General features: G+C 43.7%; 1 protein-coding gene across 1 annotated transcript in view; it reads left to right on the forward strand.

Moving 5' to 3' along the window:
• Positions 1–333: 333 nt before the first annotated feature.
• The window catches only part of PRPF6 (pre-mRNA processing factor 6), a 29,420-nt gene continuing 11,887 nt past the window's right edge, over positions 334–17,866 (forward strand). The window contains exons 1-14 of the mRNA XM_006273059.4: positions 334–510; positions 810–978; positions 3,052–3,170; positions 3,860–3,938; positions 4,473–4,649; positions 5,620–5,775; positions 7,826–7,920; positions 8,753–8,909; positions 9,136–9,298; positions 12,771–12,889; positions 13,481–13,699; positions 14,959–15,081; positions 15,873–15,994; positions 17,202–17,340. Coding sequence (XP_006273121.2) covers positions 341–510; positions 810–978; positions 3,052–3,170; positions 3,860–3,938; positions 4,473–4,649; positions 5,620–5,775; positions 7,826–7,920; positions 8,753–8,909; positions 9,136–9,298; positions 12,771–12,889; positions 13,481–13,699; positions 14,959–15,081; positions 15,873–15,994; positions 17,202–17,340 — 2,007 coding nt within the window. The 5' untranslated portion in view covers positions 334–340. The remainder of the gene's footprint in view (positions 511–809; positions 979–3,051; positions 3,171–3,859; positions 3,939–4,472; positions 4,650–5,619; positions 5,776–7,825; positions 7,921–8,752; positions 8,910–9,135; positions 9,299–12,770; positions 12,890–13,480; positions 13,700–14,958; positions 15,082–15,872; positions 15,995–17,201; positions 17,341–17,866) is intronic.

The raw sequence follows: 17,866 nt of genomic DNA on the forward strand, positions 1-17,866 counted from the left end.
CGGTGACGCGTGAACTTTTACGACAACTTTAATCACAAAAGTTGGCAATGTTGCGGAGCCTGACCTCTGCCATGTGGTGTGTAATGCACATGCATGTTACATGCAGTGCGTTGCAAGGGGCATGCCTGCAGTGGGGGGGGGGATGCTTGTTTGCAGCAGCAAGCAGCAGGCACCTGCAAGCAGCCTGAGCCAGGCGCGCATGCGCACACTCCACTCACAGCCAACCCCCTCCAACATTCCATCCCCCCTCCCCTCTGCTTGCGCCCCTCGGCCCGGAAGCCCGTAGGCGGGACTTCCGGCCGCGGTGCCTGCCTGGGTAGCACCGCCTCCGCTTCCCAAAATGGCCGCCGCGGCCGCTTCCTCTTCCTCTTCCTCCTCAGGCGCGGGCGGCTCCAGCTCGGCCGCTCCCTCGGGCTTAGCCGCCGCCATCACGGGCACCATGAACAAGAAAAAGAAGCCGTTCCTGGGCATGCCCGCGCCGCTGGGCTACGTGCCGGGCCTGGGCCGCGGGTGAGCCCTCCCCCCACCCCTCCCCGGGCCTGGGCGAGGCGAGGGGGGGCTGCGGCGCCTCTCAGCGCCCGTCGGGCCTGGTCCCGCGCGTTTAGAGGCACCAAACCTTGTGAGGGAAGCCGGGCAGTAAAAGCTCGGCTTCCTTGCTCCACCATGGTGTCCCTTGAAGGGGGGGAGCTGCTCCTGCACAGTGTGTTTCAGCAGTGGGGTGCTGCACTTGTGAACGGCTGGATTGTTTTGTTCCTCGCCTTCGTATTATCGCTGCAGACTAAATCCTAGCTGCTGGTCTCTCCGTTTAGCGCTACGGGCTTCACCACCCGTTCGGATATCGGCCCGGCGCGTGATGCCAACGACCCGGTGGACGATCGCCATGCGCCGCCGGGGAAGAGGACCGTCGGGGACCAGATGAAGAAAAACCAGACGGCAGACGACGATGACGAAGATCTGAACGACACCAATTATGATGAGGTGATGCTTCTCCTGTCTGACGGGGGGGGGAAATGTAATACCTCTCTCCCTGCCTCCCCCCTCATCCCAAAAACACCACACAAAATCATCCCGACGCCCTGTGCCGTGCTATGTGAGGGAACAACGGCAGAGCCAGTTCGCAGCACCCCTTGCCACGAGTTGCGTGCGTGTGTCATGCCGCAGCGCGTATGGGCGTGTTTTTCCGTGGTGATATTTGCACGTTGCGGTCGGGCTGTTTGTACTGAGCCCAGGGGGTTTGGGGAGGGATGTTGAAATACAATATCAAGGTGAGTGCTTTGTGGACCGTTCCTCTGATGCTTCTCCAGAAACGAAGTCGAAACAGCTGCTTTTTACCCCATCGTTGAGATGATCCGGTCCCAATAAAAACTTGCGTTTAACTCAGTAAAATTGACTCGTACTGAGATACAGCGTTGTTTGTTTTGCATTTGTTTTCAATAGTTAAACATTTCTGCTAATGAAACGTTTATGCAATTATCACTTACCGAGAGGTTTTTGCTGATGAAATTCACTACTATGATAGGCTGCTTTAAGGCTATTTTAGTTGCATTTCATAGACGTTGGGGCTGGAAGGGACCTCGAAAGATGGTCGAGTCCAGCCCCCTGGCCCAGAGGCAGGAGGTCAGCTGGGGTCAAAGGATCCCAGCAAGATAGACATCCAAATGTCTCTTAAAGGAGTCCGGAGTAGGCGCTTGCACGACTGCTGGCGGCAGTCTGTTTCAGGCCTTGGGGACTCGGACAGTAAAGAAGTTCCTTCCTTGTGTTCAGCCTGAAATGGTTTTGGAGGAGTTTGTGACCGTTTGACCTTGTCATCCCTTGGGGCGCTCTGGTGAACAGACGTTCCCCCAGATCCTGGTGTTACACCCCTTATAAACTTATAGGCAGCCACCAGGTCCCCCTTGAGCCTGCGCTTTTCCAGGCTGAAGAGCCCCAGGGCTCTCAGCCTGTCATCATAAGGCCTGTTTTCCTGCCCTCCGATCATGCGCATGGCTCTCCTCTGGACTCTTTCAGACCTCTCCACATCCTTTTTAAATTGTGGAGCCTGGAATTGGATGCAGTACTCCAGCTGCGGCCTCACCAAGGCCAAGTACAACAGGAGGATGACATCCCAGGATTTGCTTGAGAAGCATCTATGGATGCAAGCCAGAGTTTTGCTCACTTTACCAGCTGTGACATCGCACTGGTGGCTCATATTCATCTTGTGGTCGGTCAATCCTGACCCCCAAGTCCCTTTCAGCTGCGGTGCTAGCAGGTGTAACACTGCCGAGCCTATAAGCGCGATGCGGGTTTTTTTGCCCGAGGTGGAGTACCTTGCATTTTTCAGTGTTGAATGCCATCAGGTTTTCATCCACTCATTTTCTGAGCCTGCCCAGGTCAGCCTGGATCGCCCTCCTGTCCTCGGGTATAGACGCTTTACCCCAAAGTTTAGCATTATCGGCAAACTTGGCCAGTCCGCTTCTGATACTAATGTCCACATCATTAGTAAAGATGTTAAACAGTATAGGCCCAAGGACTGAGCCTTGGGGGACTCCACTGGTCACGGTGCACCACAGTGATTGACTTTTATTGACTACCACCCTTGGGACTGGTGAAAAACTGACGCAAAATACCTATTAAGCAGGTTGGCTTTTTCCTGGGCATTGGTTGTCAGTTGTCCCATATGGTTTAGCAGGGGTCCAGTGTTACCCTTGCTTTTCCTCCAGGTCCCCACATATCTAAAAATGGACTTTTTATTGTCTTTGATACATGTAGCCAGTTGGAGTTCAGTCGCAGCCTTGGCTTTCCTGGTTTGCACCCTACAGGTCCAGACCAGTGCAGAATACTCCTTTGAGGTGGATCTAGTCTTCCATCCTTTATAGGTCTTTCTTTTTAGATGCAGGAGGTCTACAAGTCCCTGCAGAGCCAAGGGGGCTGATGTGCTGTGCCCTTTTGCTGCCTTTTTACTGTTAAAATTGTCTCTGAGGGGTTTTCTTTCTCTTGAATGACTGTATTGGCTTTGCTAGATGTGTAACTGAACTTTGAAACTAAAATGTTTTGGCCCTTTAAAATTTTCAGTTTAATGGCTATGCTGGGAGCCTGTTCTCAAGTGGTCCTTATGAGAAAGATGATGAGGAAGCGGATGCTATTTATGCAGCATTGGATAAGAGGATGGACGAAAGGAGAAAAGAGAGAAGGTAGGCTTAATTATGGAACTTCAACAAGGCAGTGTTTTGTAGTTATGGTATAAATCTAGGAATCAGTTCTTCTGGCTTCTCTGTTGTTGTGCTGCCTTGCTCTGTTACCAGGGCAACATTTTCAAAAGTCACTACTGAATCAGTGTGAGAGAACTTTCTGCTTCAAAAGTGCTTGGTATGTTGCATGACTTATCCTGGAGAATGATTAATGCTTGTTGTCTAGCTTCATTCACATATAGTTGAATTAGCTGAAGTTTTTCATGGTGGTTTATTTTGATGGTTTAGGGAAATAGTAATTCCCAGTGAGCTTAACTGAACTAATGTGCCTCACGCAACAAGCTGGATGTTACCAGAAGAGTCTTCTCATGTGGGTATTTTGTAAATTAAGAAACACAATTAAAAATAAATAATATTATCAGATCCATAGATAACAGGGTTAAAGAGCCAGGTTTAATGCACATATTAATTTTTATTCTATTGCTTTGTCTTTGGAATATTTTTTTTGTACTAAGTATTGATCCTATTTAATTGCAGATGAATCTGAGCCTGACCTATAGAACTACCCCCCACAGTCCATGTAGGTTTGTGCCTGAATAGCTCTGGCAAAACAGGGTGATCTGTCATTGTAATTTGTCTAAATCCCACTCAGTGTTTCTGTGAATGCAGTTTCTCTGATGCTTGTTTTCTAGAGAACAGCGGGAAAAAGAGGAAATTGAAAAGTACCGTATGGAACGTCCCAAAATTCAGCAGCAGTTCTCCGACTTGAAAGTAAGGAAAAAAGATTATCCTGCATGTCACCGAATTAAAAATCCCATTTTGGGGGATGGGCCTGATTCTTTTGCATTTGTTGGCACTGTTCGAGGTAGAGTAGTGGCTGTTTGAGACTTTGCTGTTATGCCTATTTCCTACCTTCACAACGGCAGCAATGTCCATTGCATAGTATGCAAAAACCAGTATGTAACTGATAGCTCAGGTTGCAGAAGCCAGTGTTGGCTTGAGAATACCTGAAGTATCGCGTTATGACTTTCAGTATGAGGTTTTGTATGGCGGGAGAGGGACGGGACAGTACTGGTTTAAACCAAAATTCTATTGGCTTCTGTAGTTACAAAGCGACGTTGTTTGTATTAACAAATACCTGTTCAAAAGGGTGCCATTTTTTTTTCTGACAAAATAGGATCCAGCTTACCCTGAAGTTTCCGAAACTATCAGGTTGATAGTCAGCTCGTTACAGAATTTGGCAGTGTGTATTAAGGCACAAAATCTTCTAAAAACCAGTAATATTGACTCCTTGTGCTTGTGTAGAGGAAGCTGGCAGAAGTCACAGAAGAAGAGTGGCTGAGCATTCCAGAAGTTGGCGATGCCAGAAACAAGCGTCAGAGGAACCCACGTTATGAGAAGCTGACTCCTGTACCTGATAGCTTCTTTGCTAAACACTTGCAAAGTGGGGAGAATCACACTTCTGTGGACCCCCGACAGACGGTGAGCATGAAAACAAAACTAGGAAAATTAACTTCTGTTGATCTGGAACATACGTTTAGCTGTATGTCGAGCTAAAGAGTTGCTGCACAGTGTATGCCAATATAAACTTATAACATGTCTTGTTGTTCCATTAAAAATAAAGACTAGACTTGAGGCTGGTAACTGTAGCATGAAGAACGTCCTGAGCATGGGAGGCTTTGGAAGATGTTTCTGCCTGTTGCAGTCCCAGGTTGGAAACTAAAATAAATTCTGGAGCTGAGCAAAAAGAGCCTAAGGCTAGATTTTGTTTTAGTAATGAAAGAGTCTAAAATTTGGCTGGTTCCAAGCCCTTTTCCATGGGTGGGAGGGGGTGCATAATTAAATGTGCTCAGTGAACCATCATGTTTTTTTGTTTTTGGGGTTTTTTTTCTTAATTGGCTGAAGTTTTTTTCTAAATACAAAGCAGGAAGTGTAATGCAACTCCCCCTCGGGGCTTTGTTTGTTCTAGAATTAAGATGTTTTGGTTTCAGTTGACAGTGAGGTCAGTGTTTTAAGCCTGGTTTATGATTTGATTCTTTAGATGAAGATTACTGTGATCTGCTGATAGAAGAGAAGCTCATCAACCTTGAATTGGCACCAAGTTATCTCATGATTTTTTTATTGTTAACTATCCTTGCCAGTTAATATGTCATGATCATCTTTTGACACTTGCTTTTGAGATTTATTTCATTAACATTCTTGTTTTTCATCCAGTGGTTGATCTTTAGAAAATGATGTGACACTACAATACAAACAGAGATCTTATTGCCTCCCCAGGCCATATCTTTCATCTCATGCAATCAGAATCACTGGGAGAAGACTTTCAAAGGCATGGATGGGAGTTAGGCACCTTGCTCCAGTTGAAACCAAAAACAGCTGAGCGCCTTGCTCCTTTGGATCCCTCTGAAAATCCCAGTATAGATCATAAGAATGTCTTCCATTTTTCTGGCAGCAATTTGGTGGCTTGAACACGCCGTATCCAGGGGGGCTGAACACTCCTTATCCAGGAGGAATGACACCTGGACTAATGACACCTGGGACAGGCGAACTGGATATGAGGAAGATTGGCCAGGCCAGGAATACTCTGATGGATATGAGATTGAGCCAGGTAAGCCTCAAAAATACCATACCTCTGAAATACTTAGTACAGCAAAAGCTGTTTTAACCGGCACTTTATTAGCCGGAAAACTCTATTAACCGACCTCCGAGGGATGCGGCAAAAGCGAAACCGGAAGTACCACTTTCGGGGGACTTCCTGTTTCGCCGCTGTGAGCCAAGTTTTTCTTTGTCACTTCTTTGGCTCACGGCCCAGGGCAAAGCAGCCTGTGCAGGCCCCCCTCCCTGTCTCCTGGCACACTGACGCCAGGGAGTGCACCAGACGGCGCATATATGATTAACCGGCATCCCCCATTCTCGGGGGATGCCGGATAACGGAGCTTTTACTGTAGTTATAGGCTGTTTCTCATGAGGCCCTGTTTTGGAAGCTTTATTCTGTTGCCTTTAGGTTATAAAATAATAAAAAGAAACAAAAGGCTCTTTTAAATGGTATTGTTCATACAGTGTTGTTTAAAATAGTATTTTCTAGGTCAAACTAAATGCGAGCTTGTGTATTTGTTTGTTTCCCTAGTCACCAGTACTACCAGCTCCCATTGGGATCAGAAAGTCCAAGCTGCTTGCTTTCTGCTTTCCAGTTATATTTCTACAAATTTTAACCTTTTTTTCAGGCTAAACTATATTCTTTTGAGCAACCCATTGTCTTCAGAGGGATTGCTCAACCTAAGAGAAAATTCAACTATTGGGTTTTGTGTAGGCGTCAGAACGGAATCTGCTTCGCTGTCCTACTTCTCTTCATTGTGCAGAATTTCATAAGATTAAAAAAGTTTACTTGTCACTAACATTGTCAGATATGACAGTTTGTACAGGGAGGAACAAGGTGGCACTTTATGTAGTCTTTGTCTAGGTGGAATTTTGAAGGAATTAATCTGAAGGTGAATGTTCATTAGTGAAACCCTCTTGGTAGTGTTTCTGTAGATGCTACAAAACCTTTTTATGTCTAGCTGTCCCTTATTCCCCATGAATATCGATCATTCATTTATTTATTTATTTATTACTTTTAGCTGAATTTAAACTCTTAAGTACATTTTCTTAGTTTTCTTTGATTGCAAGTTGGTTTCAAGACCATATTTTTTAATTGGCAGCTCTTAGCTATTAAGCACTTTAGTTTTCTGTTTAAATAAGAAGTGCATGTATGATATTAGCAGACCAGAGATTCCTGTTTGGAGGGGCAGTTGATGTAGCTATCTATAGCAAGATTATTTGCCTTTGGCAGTTCTTAGTTATCAGATGGCCTTTACTGCTCCAGACTGGAGCCTTTGTACTTGTTTTAAAAAAATAGAAGTTGATATTGCATGAGCAGAATGTTTCAAGGGTGTGGCTCAGTAGGAACATGGAAATAATGTGTGCGCACATGTGTAACTTAAACACACATCTCTGTGCAGAGACTATTTCTAGTGGCTGCCTTGACTTCAGAGAAGCTTGATCACCTCTCCCCTGGAACTCGCCTCCTACCTTCTGATTGTAATGAGACTTGGTTAGAAATCACTCTGTATTGACTTGTGCCATCCTGCTTCCCAGATGGTTTTTCTCTCCTATTGATCTCTTCTCCTAGTGCCCTCGTAGATTTACTGCTGTTGATGCAGAAGCTGTCTCCTGCATCTGTCGTCTCTCTGAACACCCTTTCTGGATGTCTTTGCCTCAACAGCTTTTCCCTTTTATTTTCAAATGTCAAAAGTGAACACACTTTTTTTTTTTCTCAGCTTGATTAGATCTTTTCATTCTTCTCTCTCTGTTTGTTTAAATGTCAGTAGTACAGTTTAATTATGTAAACAGTGTTGAGATTTGGTTTCTAGGAAAGAAGCTCTGCAAATCAGCCTGTACTGTTCTGTAGTTCAGAAAGGAGGGAAGAGGAGTGATTAAAACAAGGGAATTTTCCTTTTTTTTAAATTTTTTTTCCTTTTCGGTTTTCATACCAGGTGACCCTATAAACCAGGTGATGGTAGTGCTGGTGTTTTCCCTCTCTTAAATAAATTTATTTTTTGGTTCTCCCCAAACTGTGCTGTGGTTGGTAATTTTCATCAGTATTGGCATTTCTTTCTCAGGTGTCTGACTCTGTGAGTGGCCAAACTGTGGTGGACCCAAAGGGATACCTGACAGACTTGAATTCTATGATTCCAACACATGGCGGAGATATCAAGTAGGTCTTGCTGGGCATGTATTGGTTTGGCTTTTTTTGGCAGTGACTGAATAACCTGCATATCAATAGAACCCCATATTTCTAATATCTCTGGCTAAAATGGCTTCTAGGCAACCTTTGTACTAGTCTGAATGATGCCATACATTTTTCTTCTCCTTCGAAGATTGGTATTCTTAAAATCTGGTGGCTGAAGTCCCTTGTCTGCAGGCCCAGTTACCACAAGTTCTCCCCTACAGATACGAAGGCAGGTCAAGATCTATGTACACTAACTGTCCCCACAAATATTCAGTTTTGCCAAGACTGGGAATGAGAGATGGTGGCAGCTTTGTAATGCTACTGCCTATTGGCTAGGAACTGATCCAGTTCAGTTCCCATCAGTGACTGCAGATTTGGATTTGACTGGTGACCTTTTAAAATGTCAAAACTGAGATCTTATCTATCTATCTACCTGCACAAAAGACTTGACTCAATAAATAGCTTTGAGCTACCAATGCTGCTCTCAATGCTATCCTTAAAAATGGCCAGTTAAACCAGCATTCACCACAACTTCAACTCGTACCTTTTAATCTAACGGCTTTGAGTTTGTAAGCGTGCTTGGATATTATCAGCTTCACCAGCTACTGTTTCTTCCAGCCACACTGACCTCAGCTCTGTGACTATATTTTCTACAGGAGGGTAGTATTAGCTTATAATATCGTATTTGTGTCTAAGAATGAGGCAGGGTTAATGTGTGTCCATGTGTGATTTGTGAGAGAGTGGATGGAGGGAACTGGTTTAAGGAGTGCTGTTAATTAGCATACTGAGAGTCTTCCTTGTGTGTTTTCTTTATCAGTGATATCAAAAAAGCTCGTTTGCTTCTGAAGTCTGTCCGGGAGACCAATCCTCACCACCCCCCAGCATGGATCGCTTCAGCCCGCCTGGAAGAAGTCACTGGCAAACTGCAAGTAGCTCGCAACCTCATCATGAAGGGGACAGAAATGTGCCCCAAGGTTAGAACTGCTTTGGTTTCTACTTGACTGTTTTAAAACTTCACAAAAAGAGTGTGGTTAAAAGCATCTTGTCTCCATTAGACTCTTAGCCTATACTGAGAAGCTTATCTTGTAAGACAGGAGCAGGAATGGTGTTTAGCCTGTGGTTATAATTGAACCTCCCTCTTATGGGGCCTTTGCCAGTGTTCTCTGTGAAGAGTGCTAATTTTTCTTTCCTGACTGACAGAGTGAAGATGTTTGGTTAGAAGCTGCTCGGCTGCAGCCTGGGGACACAGCGAAGGCCGTGGTGGCCCAGGCAGTCCGCCATCTTCCACAGTCTGTCCGAATTTATATCAGAGCAGCAGAGCTGGAGACAGACATCCGAGCAAAGAAACGTGTCCTCAGGAAAGGTGAGAGCTTCCATAAGGTTGGAAGAACTAAACTGTTTGAGACTTAGACATACGTGCATGCAGTGTCGTTATTTCGTGGTCTGATCTGAAGACAGATCTATGGGGGGTTTTTTTCATGTTGTTGGTAAGGACATGTTTAAGCACTTACTGTGTTTAAACTTGCAGAATTTATTGCTGTAGCAAGTCAGTGATGCCAGAGCTTTGACAGGGTTTAAAATGGGAGTGCATGTTCATGTGGTTAGGCAGCACATCCAGAATTGTAATGCTGTTGATCTCAAAAGCACTTGTGCCATGTTTGTTCAGTGACAAAATTTCTTTTCCTCTAAAACCCCTTCTATCCTGTTTTCATTTAACTTCATTGAGGCGGAGGTTGGAAAACACCTGGAAGGAGTTTGACAGCACTCATATTGGAAAGCATTTTAAACCTTGGGTTTTAAGGTGTAAACCAGTCCCTAACTTCCAGAGACCAGGATGAGATCTATGTAGGAGAAGAAACTTTCCAGCTGAAAAGTCTGGTACTGGTCACTGTCAACCAGGGTGTCAGGCTTGGATCTGTTCTGCTAGGAGAATTAATTTGTTCCAAACATGTTTTCTATGTTTACTCAATCCCTTGTCTCTTGTGCCGTCCCCATAACTCTGCTTTCTGCCTCCCCAGTCTTTGTTTAATTTACTGTCTACTCCAGCTTCGTAACGCTTGGTCAGTTTGCTAGCAGCCAGCAATGTAGTTTAGTCCACACATGGTTGACACCTCTTTCTCTCGCAACGGTGATTCCTTTTATTTATCTTGAACCCAGGTCTCGCCCATGGGCTCACAACATTAATTTGAAATCAGCATGCCAGCCTCATTCTAGCAGAGGCTAAATCCTTGTTGAGCTGTTGAACCGCAGCAATTACAGCTTGGAAGGAATGGTTTGAGTAACGGCAGTCTTTTAGGTGGCTGGGGGAAAGTGCTTTTGTGAAGTCTTTATGCAGCAATCCACTGTGTTAAATGACTGCATAACATGGAGCATCATTACTGCAGAGTGGGATGAGACCAAAGGAAGTAAATTATGTCCTGCCTCTCACTTGCATCTCAGTTGGTTTTCAGTGATGGAACAACACTCTTGCTGCTAGATAAGATTTATACTTTAAGGTTCACTTAAAGCTGCCATCCTGGAACTCTCAAGAGTTTCCATTGGCTGTTTTTGTGCATTATCTACTTAGAGTGGATGCTGCAGCTGCTGCTGTTGTGCTCTGTTAGCCTTTGAGATTAGCAATTAATATTAAATAGAAAAATGTACCATGATCCTAGATGAAATGTGCCAGAGGGATGCTTTGTATCAAAGCAATGACTTGCAGCAGATTCAATATATGGGGCTTTTTTTGAAGGTTGAATCTTGTATCCTGTCTCCTGTGACAAACTTGGGGGTTCTGCATAAAGTACAACCTGGCCAAACGTTTGGTGTAGAAGGAGAATATTTGTTGTACTGCTTCTCATTTACATACATTAACAGTCAGCTCTGCACTGTTCCAACGTTGCTGCGAGCTATGGTGCATCACAAATCTGATGCCTGGATGCATGCGGAATAGCTGCCATGTGAGATCTGGCAACTTAACCAGTTTGCTTATTTAAAAATAAGGAGGGCTGAGTGCCAAGTAGCAGCCCTGAAACACAATCCTCTTAGAATGCATTTCTGCTTTGTTTCTATTGCCTGTGTGTGACCCTACCATCCCACTTAAGCTCTAGAGCTTTTAAAGCCTATGTCCTCTCTAGTCAGGCGCAGCAATCTGAGCGGTAGAATGTCTTGAAGCATAGAAATCGAATGCTGCCTTTGAAAAACATGCTCTGTCCTGCTGATTGGTACTCTTAAACTATCAGAGACTGATTTTGCACATTCTAGAAGGCTTGCTGCTGTAGACTTAATAAAAAACAGGTAATGTTCAGCTCATTAAAATGCCTTTATTGGAAAACCTGCGTGTACTTCCTACTGCATCTGAGCCTGAAAGAGGCTCAGAATAACAATTCATCTCTGGACCTTTGTAGGAATATTTAAAGGGACACAGCTAACTTGAAATCTGCTCACCTTCAAAGTAACTTCAGATGCTCTCCCAGCCCACCAATGTTTGTGGTTTTACAGTGACCTATTTCTGTTTTAAAAGGTTCTGGTCTGTCTTGTGGCATGTTCATGCACACCTTGGGCAAAACCGCACAACTGGTTATAAATAATGTGCATCAAGGAGACGGCACCTGAAACAGCACAGCATTCTCTGTGCCATAATAATCTGTGGTGTTTGCAGCAAGTCAGAGGTTTTAAAAATAGAAAAGTGTAGTGCTGCTTGTTTTTTAAGGTCTGCCTTTGTCAGAAGGCAGGTTGAGAGCAGTTGCTTGTTTGGACTTTGAGAACTCAGACAGCACAGCCTGCTGAGAAGGCAGTTCCTACCAAAGCTAGAAAATGCCTAGACATGATTAAAGGAACCTGAAAAGCCCTTGGCTAAATGGAACCATACTTGGTTATAGGAAGGACACTTAGAATTCAGTAGCTTGTATCTTTAACAATGTTTTGGAGAGATGCTAAAGCTTTTCCAAACCCTCTCTTAAATTTTAGGGTACTATATTAGCTATCGGGAAAGCTAGACCACTCACTGTCCATTCAGTTGTCAGTGCATTCTTGAAGGAAAGCAACATTTCTTTTAGAAATGCTTTTGACATGAAGAGAAAGTGTATTGCTGTTTAAAGTGGAAGCTCTTTATGGAATACATAACTTCTTATGGGAACTTTTAAAAATGAGCAAGTTCATATGCTTGCATATACACACATGTTGGACAGAGAAGGAGTGTTTGGGTTTGGGGATTTCATGCTGTGGTCAATAAAATCTGTTTGGGCATAGTTGGGGTGCTTTATGTCTGGTGTCTTAACCCAGCTTCTTTTGAAGCCAGGGACTAATTGCATGATAAGTTATTCACTCATCTCTGTTTGTCATAGGATTAATCCTTTTAACAATGTATTTGAACTCTTCCTGGGCTTGCAATACCAAATGTTAGACCTAAGTGGAAAAATCTTTGACTTGCACAAAACTTGTTTGACAACTGCTATTGTTTGACTTGAATCAGGGAAAAAAGTGTTTTATGGCTTGCTTACTTTCCTGACTTTATGTCCAAAGATCATTGAAGCGGATTTTGCAAGAGTTGAAACACAGATGTTACTTGATAAGAGTTTGGCAGCTTGCAGAAATTGAGGCTAGATGTTCTCTTATTTCAGCCTGCGCTAGGAGGTGAATTCAAAGCTAGGAGAGTCTCATTTTTAACAAATAGATTTTTTTCCCCCCCTCTCCCTCACTAATTCCACAGTATTTTCCAATGAGCAAACTTTTGCCTATTTTCTTTGAAGAGTCTCTTAGCAAAGTAGTTTTGCAGGGCGACTGTAAGTTATACTGTTTTCTCTGATGGGCAAGAATTCTTTTGCATGATTCATATTATTGTTTCTCCATTGTAGCCCTTGAGCACGTTCCAAACTCGGTGCGCTTGTGGAAGGCCGCAGTAGAGTTGGAAGAACCTGAAGATGCTAGGATAATGCTAAGCCGTGCTGTGGAATGCTGCCCAACTAGCGTGGAGGCAAGTCAACCAATTTTACTTTCCGTTCACGTTAACGAAACTGCATGGGTTCACCCAGTGTTTTAACTAATATGCAGGGCGATGGGCAGGTTTTTTTACTGCTTTCTTTTCCTGTGTAATTGTTTGTTACTGTGGCTGGGCAAATAAAACTAGTGACTGTGCCTCCAGATGGCCTGTTAAGCACATTTGCAGTCACAGTTGGCACATTTTAATTGTGAAAGCTAACATATGCCCAACTTAGAAAATATGGGCCATAGTTTAAAAATATTAAAAATGTAAAAAGTATATTTTAAATATTTATTTAACCAACTGTTAAGCTGTAAATCCACTGGCAACATAAAAAAATAGTATTCAGAATTGCAGCAGAGAGAACCCCAAATCAGTAGTATTTACTGACTAAATTCAAATCTTCCTTGTATATTAGCATTCTGCTGCCCAGTGATATTAATGTGGAAGGGGGGGAGTATTAAGAAGTATATGTGTGTGTGTTGGCATAGAACAAAATGTTCTCTCTTCTGTTGCCTGGGCTGACACCTCTATCAGGCATCATCACCTCCTTGTTTTAATATAAAAATGGGTCTTGTTGTGCAGCTGTGGCTTGCTTTGGCAAGGCTGGAGACATATGAGAATGCTCGCAAAGTTCTGAATAAAGCCCGTGAGAACATTCCGACAGACCGGCACATCTGGATCACGGCTGCCAAACTGGAAGAAGCCAACGGAAACACTCAGATGGTAGAGAAAATCATTGACAGAGCTATCACGTCCCTCAGGGCAAACGGGGTGGAAATCAACAGAGAGCAGTGGATCCAGGTATTCGCTTTCATTCTCGTTTTAGAAGGCCTCATGAGCACTCTAATGTTAGACCACAATCCGTATTTAACCATGTAAAACCTTCTTTGAGGGCTGCTTATGTTAAATAAATAAAATAATATAGAGTTAAACCGGTTTTGAGAACAGTATAATGTGTTCTCTGTACGGGTCCTTTGGGCAAGGCTAAAAGGTTGGTCTGAGCTGGAAGGATCAAGGCTACTGTTATGATCAAATAGTATGTCCTGGAAAGGAAAATGCTGATTTAGCTGGAGAGCACACTTACTTTCATCAGAGTTGCTGCTCTTTTAAAAAGAAACCTGCTTCAAGGTGAAGTTGGTTATTCACCAGGCAAGATGGAGGTTGAACATCCATGTAAGCTTTTTGTATGTTGTCTACATAATGAATTTGAAGCCAGTAGGGCCAATGAGGTCTCTTCCCTTGTCCCTCTGCAAAAATTGAGTGTAATCCATATATGGTGAGAGTCAAACAATGCTCCTTAATTTGTTACTGACTATTTGTGTTTGCAGCCTTTTGCTGTACAAAACTAGAGAGGGGCAATGTTGCAGTAGCCATGTCTGAACGCTTTGAGTAGTAACGATGCCTGTGATGCTCCCGCATTGGCAATAGCCTTTGCGGGCATCCATTGCTAGCTTGATACTCCACTTAAAACCCCTCTGGCACCTTGCCTGGATTTGCTTTGCTCTAGAAACAGGGCTTAAGCATATAATGCTGTTTTAAAAATAAACCACATCAAAATTACTTAAATTGATTCTTCTCCACTAGCCAGAGGGGGTGAAGGCATCCAAGTATTCACATATGCTGTCCTTCTACTTCTGAATGGCAGGGTTCAAGGAAAATTGGGCCCATCTCTGAGCCTGGTCCTACAACCACTGATCAGTGGGCACACTGCACCAAAGAATGCAGTAGCATAACCACACTTTTTGGCATTAGAAAATATTGGATATTCATGGCAGGATTTAAGCGGTCATGGTGACCTAGCATCATAAAACTGTTTTAACTGAGGCTGAAACTAAACTTCTGTAATAAATTCTACAAGCCTGAATTCTCCAATTCCTTTTTCTCCTCTCCCTTTGTCTCTTGCCCTTCATGTTGGGGTAGTGAGAGGACCCATCCATGCTGCAAAGGTCCTGCATGGTAACTCCTGCTTGAACAATGGTATAAAATCTGTTTTCTCCTTTGCTGTTATCTCAGACTGAAGTGATGCATTTCCTTAGTGCTGATCTGATTATTTTCTCTAGGATGCAGAGGAGTGCGATAAAGCTGGAAGCGTGGCAACCTGTCAGGCGATTATGCGAGCTGTAATTGGGATCGGGATTGAGGAGGAAGATCGGAAACACACCTGGATGGAAGATGCAGATAGCGTATGTCCAGCTGTGGCTTCATTTGTCTTGAATTATGGTAGTGGGATTGGGACCAGCTGCATTTTCTGTCTTGGGACAGTGAAGGGCTGATGCACAGTACCTCTCTGCATCTGGCCAGTAGCAAGGTTGCCTCCCCGCAGCAGACTTGTTCCACATCCTGGCTTCTCTTTCCTTGGGCCAATTGCATCACATTTTGCAGTGGTTTAACTCCACCTTTCGAAAGACTAGATAAAATTATTACATATAATTAAATTAAGGTTTGGAACTAGAACAACCTACGTGCATAGCTTGGTTCATCTGGAGCAGACTGAACTTGCAGCAAGAAAGCATCTATATTGCTTTGATAACCCATCTGAAGCTAAGTTTCCAGTGCTGGTTTTGCATTGTGCTTATCATGAATGGTACATACACAAGAAATTGTGCTTCCCAGCAAGTTCTGTACATAGAAAATGCATATGCAAGCACAGAGTCCATACTTCTAGGACCTTTGAGGTTTTAGAAAATGCTTGAGTGACCTAGAAGTGAGGCCCTTTGTGGAATCAGTGACACCTGGGTGCTTCTGAAAATTCCATATTTTTCCTATAAAACATTTATTCCACACTCTCAATGTGTACCTTTTTCCCTGCTGCTGATCAAAAGCTTACCCTTCTTCTGGTATAAGTATTTGGTAAAGACCTGATCAGTAGAAGTCTTGTCACACCTGGAGAGCTCTCTGTCACTGATGGATGCATCACATGTACCTCTGGTGGACCCTTCTGCTAAACTCTCTTCTCCCCACTTTTTTTCTCTAGTGTGTCGCTCACAATGCTCTGGAATGTGCTCGGGCAATTTACGCTTACGCCTTGCAAATTTTCCCCAGCAAGAAGAGCGTGTGGTTGAGAGCAGCCTACTTTGAAAAGAACCATGGAACTAGGTACGTGAAGATAATTCTTCTAAGACATAGAAGCAAGGCAGTCAACCATAAGCTGTCTTATGGAACAGCTGGAATTGCAGGTTTTTACCAGGCCAGAGAATATTGGCATTTTATGCACAGCTAGTGGTCTTCCTCTGTCAGATCAGAGTGCCTATTGTTAGTGAGCATCATTAAAATCCTCTTGCGGATTGAAGAGTGCCTCATTAGGTCCATGTGGTAGCACAGATGAGGCTATACCTCTTGGGACTGAGGCATCTAGCAGAAATGGGAATACCTGGTGATACTGCTTTTCTAAGTGATTCAAATGCCTCCAGGTATACCATTTGACCAGTGAGCCTGTTTGTTGGGAAGCAATCCATCATTTTTAATTAAACATTATTGCTCTTGCACATTGGTACCAGGTGATAAATTTGGAACGGACAGTGCAAAAAAAGAAAAATCCACCTTTTAAAGCTCACTTTGCACGATGGGTATCTGGTTATTTGTCTTTTCAGAAATCTTAAACCATTCTAAGTTGTTTGTAAATTTGTAATAACCCCAGTTCTCCAAATAGTTGCACACTGGCTTAATTTTAAACGTTTGAGCAATAACCCTAAGGCCAAGGGAGCTTCTTCTGTTTCAGCTGTTGCGGGATCTGGGCATTAGTTTAGACTGTTGAAGCTACTTTTTTTTATTTTTTTTATTGCAACTTTGCCTCCCTCTGTCCCACCTCCACTGATGTTAATATCTGTTCAGGTTTTCTTGTGGTGACTTGACTTATAACTCCTCTCATTACACTTAAAATGTATTTTACCTCTCTGAAAAGTGTAATCTTATCCATGAGGTCTAGGTTACTTCAACAGATAATGGGGGGGTGGGAATTGGCACCATAGCTGCTAAGATTTGGTTTAGGTGAACCACGGTTCCTGAGACTTGCATGGTTTCTAGAGGGTCTCTCCGTAAACACTCTCTGATTTATGGTGTATTAACAGGGAGTTGCTTTGTGGAGTGATCTTCTGATGCTGATTTTATTTTTTTTTTTAACCCTCATGGAAAGAGCACCCACTCCCTCCTCCTTGTGAAATGACTTATTAATGTTTATAGCCTTGGACTTTTATAACGATAACTATTTATAACATCTGGGGGATGGTGGAGGTAGATTGAGGGAGCTCATGTTAATATCTGTATCTTCAGGTTATTGATTGTATCCAGCATTCTCTTGTTTCAGGGAATCTCTGGAGGCACTTTTGCAGAGAGCTGTGGCTCACTGTCCCAAAGCAGAAGTGCTGTGGCTCATGGGAGCTAAATCCAAGTGGCTAGCTGGAGACGTGCCTGCAGCCAGAAGCATTCTGGCCCTGGCTTTCCAGGTTTGTGTATCACTTGTCTGTTAGAGTTGTGGATACGGTGTGAGCATTAGCGTGGGCAAGACAGGGCTAAGCAAGGAAGCCCTTTTGGGGGCAGTTCTGAGCTAGCAGCAGCAGTCAGGCTTTGAAAATAGCAAAACTTACCTTTCTGTGTTCTGCTGTTCCTGGTTATCTTTTACAGCCTGCTGGTTTCAAATGGAGAGAGATTGCTAGCAGCCCTGTCACCTTCTGCCTTTTCAGAATTCATTATTATTTGTGTTCCCATAGAGCCAAGAAGTCAGGTCAGGCACCAAGACCCTTCTAAGTTGGGTGCTGTGTAACTCTAGGATAGCATGACCTGCAGTCGCTTTGTTGCAAACAAGGTCTTGGGAATGACTTAATCTTCTCCCTTAGAATTCAGTGGTTTTGGTCCCAGAATTGGGAACATGCCCACCTTATTCTTGGGGGTAATTTTGAGAGCATTTGTCATCTGGACCAGTACAGTCATCCTGTTGCAAATGATCCTTTGGACCCTGAAGAGCGAGGCAGC

This window comes from Alligator mississippiensis, chromosome 9 (assembly GCF_030867095.1).
Source record: "Alligator mississippiensis isolate rAllMis1 chromosome 9, rAllMis1, whole genome shotgun sequence".
Lineage (NCBI taxonomy): Eukaryota > Metazoa > Chordata > Crocodylia > Alligatoridae > Alligator > Alligator mississippiensis.